A 9,071-nucleotide genomic window follows, 5' to 3' on the forward strand; every position below is an offset into this window, starting at 1 on the left:
ATTGTATTATACTGGTGACTTTAGAAGTGTTTATTTGTAGATTTTATGATAGTGGGGGGTTCACGGTTGTTAGGGTTACTAACTACAGGTCAATGATCACTTTAGAAGAGTAGTCATATTTTTATGCTACATGATTTTTATTTTAAATACAAAGTTCTTATTGAAAATTTTATCTCTGACTATTAAATTTATCTAAATCGAATCGATTTATAAAGTATTTTTCAGTACTTATCGTAAGACATTCACATAGACATAGACATAGACATCTGCAATTGCGGATGTCTATGGGCAGCGGTCGCTTCGCCATTTCGGATTCAGGTGGCCGCTTGCTCGTTTGCCACCTTATGTTATACAAAAAAATAAAAAAAGACAAGCAATTTTCTGTTATGTTGTATGTAATTACAGATATTTATTATACCCATTGGCATACATTTAGATAAATAAAAACATGCTTAATATTAAGTTACTATAAGGCGCATGCGGGAAATTATTGTAAAATATTTATGTAAAGAATTATTTGGTAAAAGATATGTTTAAATGCATGATTATTATGGACGACAGTGCTACGATTTTTATTGTTATTTAAGCATAAAATAAACAAGGGTTGCCATAAAATTATTACGAAATTATTTGATTTTAAAATGTCTTGAAAATTTTTAGATCTTGTTAGGATTTTGCGATCAAAGAATATCGCTTTGCAGTTATAAACGTATGTTTTATGATTTAGTTGTTTTACCATAGATTAAATCTCTTGAATTAAAATAATTTAAACTAAATCATAATGGACTAAATATAAATATTTGAATTTCGTAATTTACAAATTAGTACAAGTTGTATTGGTGTGTAGATATTACCTAGTTTAGTGTACATATTAGTACTAGAATTAGTATAATTATCTTTTCGAATTTCTTCTATTTCTCTTGCATTGGCTGAAACAGAGGTAAAGAAACAAAATTTAATCTAGACCGTTTTCACCGGCATTACCATTCCCTTCGTCACATTTACTCCGACCCTCTTTTATATTAACCCCCGGTGTTGTCCCTTTCAGCCTCCGTATATCACCCGAAGGGAACATTTCAAACGGCGACGATAAGAGTAAATTAGCACATCAGCAAACGTACAGGTACCTCGCCTCTCATACGCACCTCGCCTGCATCTCGCACTCGCTTTCTGCTGCAATGACACTTGGGTCTGACGCTAACTGTACATTCATACTAACAAAAACAAATGTTAAATATCACTGGTTATTTGTATATTTTATTATCTAGCTAACATTTTTGCTATTACCTAATTTGAATGGCTCTAATTCATCTAAGTGTCATTTCGAGCTTTTTTTTAACAGCCAAATTGCAAACATTCATTAGTTCGTAGATTAAATCGCTAATTAAGAAATTACGCGCTATTTGCTTGCAACATGAATGTTTTCAATCTGACTGTTCTAATACCAGTAATAACAAACTCTTACAATTGTACTTTCGCGTTTCCAGACAATACAAAGAAGCCCTAAGACAGCAACGCCAGCAAGACATCTACCGGCCCCGCACAGAGCAACCCTCCCCCGAACTGGACTCCTCCCCGCACTCGCAGAGCCAGAGTCCCGTCCACTTCCAGCGATCCTCCGCCCCGCATTCCCCTGTCAACGGCTACAGTAACGTATCCCCTAACCTGTACAACCGCTCTTTATCCTCCAACTCCACAACATCCTCAACACCAAACACTTCACAAGTACCAAACTCCCCATTACTCCACTCGACTCCGCGGAGATACCAAAATCAGAACGGAAACAGCGAAAAAACAGAAGAAACCAACAAGAGACCAGTACAAAAAGTAGTCCCGTCTAGAAATGTTAACAAAATGTACACATCTGTGAATGGGAACGTGGACTACGCACGCGTCAACGGACAGACAGACACTTATATAAAACCAACATCACCGACAAAATCGCCCACGAATACTTTAGGATATAATAGTATAGGCACAAAATCTAATATACCGAGGCAGACTGGTGGGGGGGAGGGGGCCAGACTGCTCACGACGACTGTATCGTACTTGAAAGGTGCGGCGCCCAAGCCGGCCTCTAAGATGGCCTGGAATAAGGACGCGCCGCTCGACAAGCTCAGCTTCACCATGAAGAGGGAGTTTGACAAGCAGAAGGAGGAGAGCGAACTTCTCGACCAGCTGAGGACGGTAAATATAATGTCTTTCAAATTTCACAGCAAACTTCTAAAGTGACTACCAGCATTTCTTCAAGTTTGTGCATGCTGTAGGCCAAATTTCAATCCCTTTTCCCTTTTCCCCGTTTTATATTATAAATAATAGATGAAAAATTGCATTTTCCAGAAGTAAAATCATCTATTAAAACGTCTTGTCCACTATTAAGGGTAGACAACGCATAAGCAATTACAGATGACTTTTAGATGGCCTGTAAGTCGATTACTACTTTGTTTCGTAATTGTTGTTTAAATTAATAATACTTCTATGTGTAGATAATAGAGTCCCGTCTGAAGATGTCTCTGCCGGAGCAGCTGCCGGCGGTGCTGGCGGACGGCGTGGTGCTGTGCCACCTCGCCAACCACGTGCGGCCGCGCGCCGTCGCCTCCGTGCACGTGCCCTCCCCTGCACAGGTACGCCCCTACCCTGCCACACGGCACACCCCTGCAGAAAAGTTACTGCCACGCCCTCTGACACGCCCCTGCAAAAAAAACAGACAAAAAAGCTATTGTCACTCCCACTGCCATGCCCACTGCAAAAAAGGGTTTTAGAGACTAATTTTAAATGCCTTGCAATTAAATAAACTAAGATTTGTGTTCCTTTGTCACTTAATAATAAATGTCGTAATGTTTAGTATAAATTATTGTATATGACTAGCTGTTTCTCGTAAGTTGGTACGCTTGTTACCAACTTGTACTGTGTTGTTGTACTTGTACTCATAAACATTTTTAAAATCGGCCAAGTATTATATGAGTTATTTCAATACAAAAAAAAAAACAAAAAAACCCTAATTGTGATATTAGTATAGAAATAGACTGATGCTTGCTGATAAATCCAACTACTATTTGTGTAATTAAAATCTATTTTAAAAGTTAATGTTTGTTTTGTTCCAGCCTAAACTAACAATGGCGCGGTGTAGAAGGAACGTCGACAATTTCTTGGAGGCGTGTCGGAAGATTGGAGTTGAAGAGGTGATTATATTTTGCTTTTGATGTTTACTATATGAATTTTAATATTATCTGTAATTTCCCACATAACATTATGTTTAATCGGTGTTCATTAAAATTACTCGGTATCCAATCTATATAATAAAATTGGAGTGTCTGTTTGTATTATCGAAAAAAAAAATCCAGATTTCGGGAAGATAATGTATTTGCGTTGCTGATAACGAAAATCGCGTTTGTAAAGTTTTTGTTTGTCTGCCTGTCCACAAATTGGGTTTGTTTCGGGTAATCTCCGAAACAGTTGAGTCAATTTCCACCGCACTTTCATAAGGGTAACTGACATAGACAGGCATGTTATGGGCTACTTTTTTTTTCATTCATCGCTGTCAAAATGGCGCTCGGAGCGCTATCTCTGGAAAGGGTGAACCAATTTGGACGGGACTTTGAAAGATAGCTGGTAGAAGGTAGATTCACGCGGGAATGTTATGGATGATTTTTTTTATATATCCACGCTAACGAAGTTTGCGGGCGACAGCTCGTTGCAAATAAAGTTCCGTGTAAAAGTGCATTACCGTTCGCGTGTCCGTAATTTGCAGGGTCTGTTTGTTATCTGTTGCACAGCACATTGTATGAACTAAGAGTGGGGTGGCGTGTGTTGCAGGAGCTCATCTGTTCGCCCGCAGACATATTGGGGGTGGGCAGTGCGGGGCTGGGGGTGCAGGGGGCGCGGGGGGTCAGTGTGCGCCCGCTCGCCTGCACCGTCGCCGCCCTCACACACGCCACACCGCACTCCGCAACTGATATACAAACCGACCCCCAAAACGCTAACGATATCGAAGATACAGACCCCCAAACACCAGATACTATCGAAGTCCACCAAAGGAACAGATATGAAGAAGATAGATGCATAAGTAATTTTAACTTTATAGACTACGCGAATAATACAATAGATGAATCGGAAGAATTCCATTTGAATTACGAAAATAATAATGAAAATAACCATAATGACGGATACTCGCCCGTTTACGACGGTGTAAGGAATAGAGGACCTTATTACGTAAATAATAGGATACAATTTGTGACACCGTTTTGCAAAGGCAGTGGAGTACTCCAGAGTGAAAACTTGGAAATTTACGACACGGATGAAGTTGATTTTCCAGTGGAAATTATCGAAAATCAAGAAGGAAGGTATGATAGAGATAAATTAAATCTAGATTTGCAGAATAATATAAACAGCGAAATGATGCCGTACGTAGAAACGGAGAAGGAAAGAGAACATAGGATATTGGTCACTTGGTTATGTCTCGGTACATTCTTCGTGTCAGCCATTCTACTTATAATATTTCCATTGTAATTTTTGTAACGAAATTAAGCTCCCACACTACTTGTATTCAGTAAAGTTGTACTATCAAGGAATTTGACGGTGTACGAATTTCGAAACAATGACCAAAAGAACGCAGCTTTTAAATTTGTACGAAAGAAACAGTGGTACAGCTAAGTGTTTGTTTTTTATTATTCCGTCACTTGCACAGCTCACAGCTGTCTAATTGATTTTTTTTTTTGTAAGAGACGGAGTTTGTCTTGTTGAGAGGAACAAGGCAAATTTTCTGATTTGGTAGCACTGCAAAGTGCCCTGATTGTACTTTATTACAAAATTTTCAATATCTCGATTTTTTTTTATTAAGTTGTGTTGTTTATTAAGTGTGGGAGCTTATTTATTGCATTTGACTTAATAAAGTGTTGCCTTACTCCAGTGAACTGTGATTACGGTCTGAAATGTAATTTTGAGGCCGATGTTAGTGTTTTACGAATTGAATTTTTTTGGATGGAGACTGAGTTGAGGAATTTGATTTTAAACGGGAAGGGTAGACAACTAATCAATTTAATTTAGTTATATGGGTTATATTTTCTTTTATTAATTTGGGTTGTTATTAATATTGGTATAGATTTTTAAGCTATGTGGTAACTTAAAAATGATTTTGATTGGCTATGAAATGCGTTGTATGAAAAGATTTGTTTTTTCTTGTCCAAGGATCTCAGGATTGTTTTGTTTTTTGGGAATTTTCTTTTATAAGTTTATTGTTTATGTAAATGTATATTAAGATTTGTAAATTATTTAAATGATGTAATTTTTTGAGTAGTACCTTTTGCAATGTTTACTTCCAATGTAGAATGCTTTGCTTTTAATATTTATTCACTGCCCGGATCTTTTGATCCTAACCTAAGACTGTAGGGTTTCCCTTTTTTATAATAATTGAAAAAGTTACTAAGAAAAAAAATGTTGGGTAGTTTAAAAATACACGCACATTACCTCACAAGGCCATAGGAAAATTCAAGATTTTGGACTTTAAAATCAATGTTTGTATCATCGGTTTTTAATCATTATTATTATTAATAATAATAACAATTATTATATTATTAATAATAATGATTTTCCTATAGTAATCTTTTCCATGGCCCTTTTATTAACTGAGTACAACTTTCTGAACTTTGGTGCGAAATGTTCAAGATATAACTTATATAATATTGGGATATGTAGCTTAGCGATTGTAGTTCTGTTTTCTTATATAATAAGAATATGCCTTAAATCATATCGTTATTGTATTAATAATGCAAAACAAATTACAACATTACAAATAAACGCAGTATAAAGTTAAACTTAGGAATAAACTAAGTATCAAATATTAGTACTAATATTTCCTTATACTCAATTTATTCCTAAGTTTTTATACATCGTTTATTTGTAAGGTTGTTAGTGTTTTATGTGGACTGTATTGCAACCAAAGATGACTAAAAGAAACTACATTTGAAATAAAGATTATATAATTCTTTCAAAAATAAATGATGATAGGCAGAAAAGTGTCCACCACGAAAATAATTTTCACATAAATTAATGAAATTAATATTAATATTTACTACTTTTGATTAAAAATAGTAGTTTTTTACAATTCATTAAATACAAAGTAAGGAATTTTGAAACTTGTATATTTGGTTGTAATCAGTCCTTTTCCTTAGTAATGTAGTTTAGACTGTATTTTGAGGCTTTTCTGTGTAGCTATTTGACAGATTATAATAAAAGACAAAATATTTAATGTATGTATATAATTATACATATATATCGAAGCTGATTAACGAACGATGCCAATACTATGTATTGAACGACGTGCAACCCGGTCACAATAACATGACATCCGCAGCAGCGCTCCTCTTAATTCGTGTTCGAATGTCCAGTATTTTTATTACTTATGAACGTGTGACGTCATTACACTCAAATGTCATGTTATTGGACAATGGCACGTGTATTTTAAATGCATTTATAATAGTGATGTAACTTAGCGAAGCAATTGAGTGGAATAGCTTACATTCTTGCCATAGTTAAGAATTAAAAAGCTACATTAACTTGTTATAAATAAAAGCAATATGGAATTGATTAGACGCCAAAAAGCAGTTACTTTTTTTGTATCTATTCGCTGAGTTGAATCACTTATTGAATATTTTAATAAGCATTCCAAAGAAATTTAATATTATAAAGACATTATTCTTTAATATGTTTACTGTGTTTTTTGCACTTAATTGTATGTTATTATACTATACTAACTAATATACTAACAGTTTTGAAATGTACTTAACACGACAACTTAATGCTACTTACTGTTTTATTATTCCGTAGTTTACCTAATTGGTTATTTGTAAGAGGCGGAGTTTGTTTCTTTGCAAAGAATAAGGTTATTTTTCATATGTGGAACACCGCGGATTTCCACGATTGTACCTAAAGAAAATTCTTATGTTTGGTTTAAATCTACTGGTTAAGAAATATTAAAATCTAAATAATTGTAAAGTAAAAATATATTTAAATATCTCTACTCCAGTGCATAGTCCTTGACATCTTTCCCCTGTCACTTGCAATACAAAAACATCATCATTCCGTTATTACTCTCTTGTTATTTAAAACAACTGAAAAAAACTAGCGTAGACTTGCATTGTATTTAATTACTATTGTTAATTTTAATTATAGTATTTTTCAAGAATCTTTAGGCTCAAGGTCACGCGCACTATATCCTTGATTTCTTCCTAGTGACAACGTACGTGTCTAAAGCCTCCAATATTTGAATATCTCTATAGTAGTTTTCGAATTCAACTAATTCTTGAAGTTGTCGTGTGATTTTGATACCCAGTTTGCTTTATTATTTTGAGCTTTAAATTTCCAGTACAACGCTATTATTAAGAAATATTTAATATATTTATGCTTATACAGATTATATTCAATAGCTTGTGGTGCTTGGGTACTGTAGTTTAATGTCTGGTTTTAATGCACTATTTATTTTTTTTATTTTATTTTTTAAACACTGATAAAAAATCTTATTAACCGCACTAATGAAATCACTTTGTTTCAAATACGCTATAAATAATTTATTCGATGCACAAATTAGTATTGGAGATATAAATATGTGAGTTATAAGTGTTATTGAATTGTCTTTAGTGAATATCGTAAATAGAAGTAATCTATACTATTAAATAAAAAATAAAGTAACTATTATAGGCTTCCAAAAGTACTTAATATAAAAAAAAACTTTTTCTAATGTAATTGATGATTTTTCCTAATTTAATATTAATATGACCAGGAAAATAGAAATCCTTCCCAATTTCCTAATCACCAATTCCACATTCAACAACATTCCAAAAGTCATCATCAACTTGCCCTTGTCCCTTATGGAGGGTCGGCACAGTACGTGCTTCTCTTCCATACTCTATCAGCCGTCATATCTGAAACCGCTCCTTTAAGCATATCCTCTTTCACACAATCCATCCATACTTTCTTCAGTCTTCCTTTTCCTTTGTAGCCATCCACATTCATTCTTAACACTTTCTGGTATATGTCCCATCGTCTCGTCGCATAACATGTCCATATCACAATTATAAGTACGGCAAATAATTATTTTGATACAATAATGAATTTTATATTCCTGGTCAAGCTATAAAATTGAACATCAAATATAAAAGACAATAAATATATGCCGTTAGATATTATATTTTTATTTCATGATTCTCTTGCCAATTGCCAAAATACAAATAGTGCATTAAAATCTGACCTTTTTATTTGAATTAACTATACTAAAAATATATTGTAACGAAAAAGATTTTGGTTCAGTATTATGAGATTCGAATTTAATATAGCATTTTACTAGTACTGTGTGTACTGTCTGCATTTTTATGTTTCTGATTGTACGTTTTTTTGTAAGTTTTACGATTGTACTTTTTGTATGTACTTACAATTTCTCTCTAAATAAATTTCTTATTGGCATTATCTGTGTTTTATTTAATCACTAAAAATAACCTCAAAAGTATTTATCACTAACTCGAAACATCAGTTTGTTTGTAATCTTTTTATTCCTGAAGTTCGTTTTTTTTTTATTTACTAAGATATAAGTTTATGTTAATGTTTTCTTGATGCAACACAAAATTCGTAAGTAGTTATTAAGAGCGGGCACACCTTTGACTAAACTATCGCAAAACAGTTGTACGATTGTCGATTGTTTCGCAGCCAATTCGACCGTTTAGTTGCACAACTAAAAATCGAGCAGTGTGCACACCTATAAGTTCATATGAATCAAAGCTGACTAGACAGTTTTGTGATAGTTTAGTCTAAGGTTTGCAAGAGTGCTTATTATTTGTAGGTTCCTAAAGTAAAAAATAATTGTCGAAAACGCTTTTATATAAGTTACTGTGATGTTAGAATTTACAAAGGAACTATTTATAAGAATTGCGTCATTTACTTCGTTTTTTTTTAAAATAAATTGGAAACTAGTGTTAAGAAGAAAATTAGTACCGCGGTGTAGAATTGGCGCAACACTAGATTATTGGCATGTCACATCTCTGACAGCTGTCAATGTCATTAGAAGGATTGATTATGGCCCG

General features: G+C 34.1%; 1 protein-coding gene across 1 annotated transcript in view; it reads left to right on the forward strand.

The window, feature by feature from the left end:
• The window catches only part of LOC106099475 (leucine-rich repeat and calponin homology domain-containing protein 1-like), a 36,055-nt gene extending 30,228 nt beyond the window's left edge, over positions 1–5,827 (forward strand). Inside the window, exons 6-10 of the mRNA XM_013278034.1 lie at positions 958–1,123; positions 1,488–2,187; positions 2,487–2,624; positions 3,105–3,182; positions 3,817–5,827. Of these exons, the coding sequence (XP_013133488.1) occupies positions 958–1,123; positions 1,488–2,187; positions 2,487–2,624; positions 3,105–3,182; positions 3,817–4,509 (1,775 nt within the window). The 3' untranslated portion in view covers positions 4,510–5,827. The remainder of the gene's footprint in view (positions 1–957; positions 1,124–1,487; positions 2,188–2,486; positions 2,625–3,104; positions 3,183–3,816) is intronic.
• The last annotated feature ends 3,244 nt before the right edge of the window (positions 5,828–9,071 follow it).

This window comes from Papilio polytes, unplaced genomic scaffold, assembly GCF_000836215.1.
Source record: "Papilio polytes unplaced genomic scaffold, Ppol_1.0 DF824102.1, whole genome shotgun sequence".
NCBI lineage: Eukaryota > Metazoa > Arthropoda > Insecta > Lepidoptera > Papilionidae > Papilio > Papilio polytes.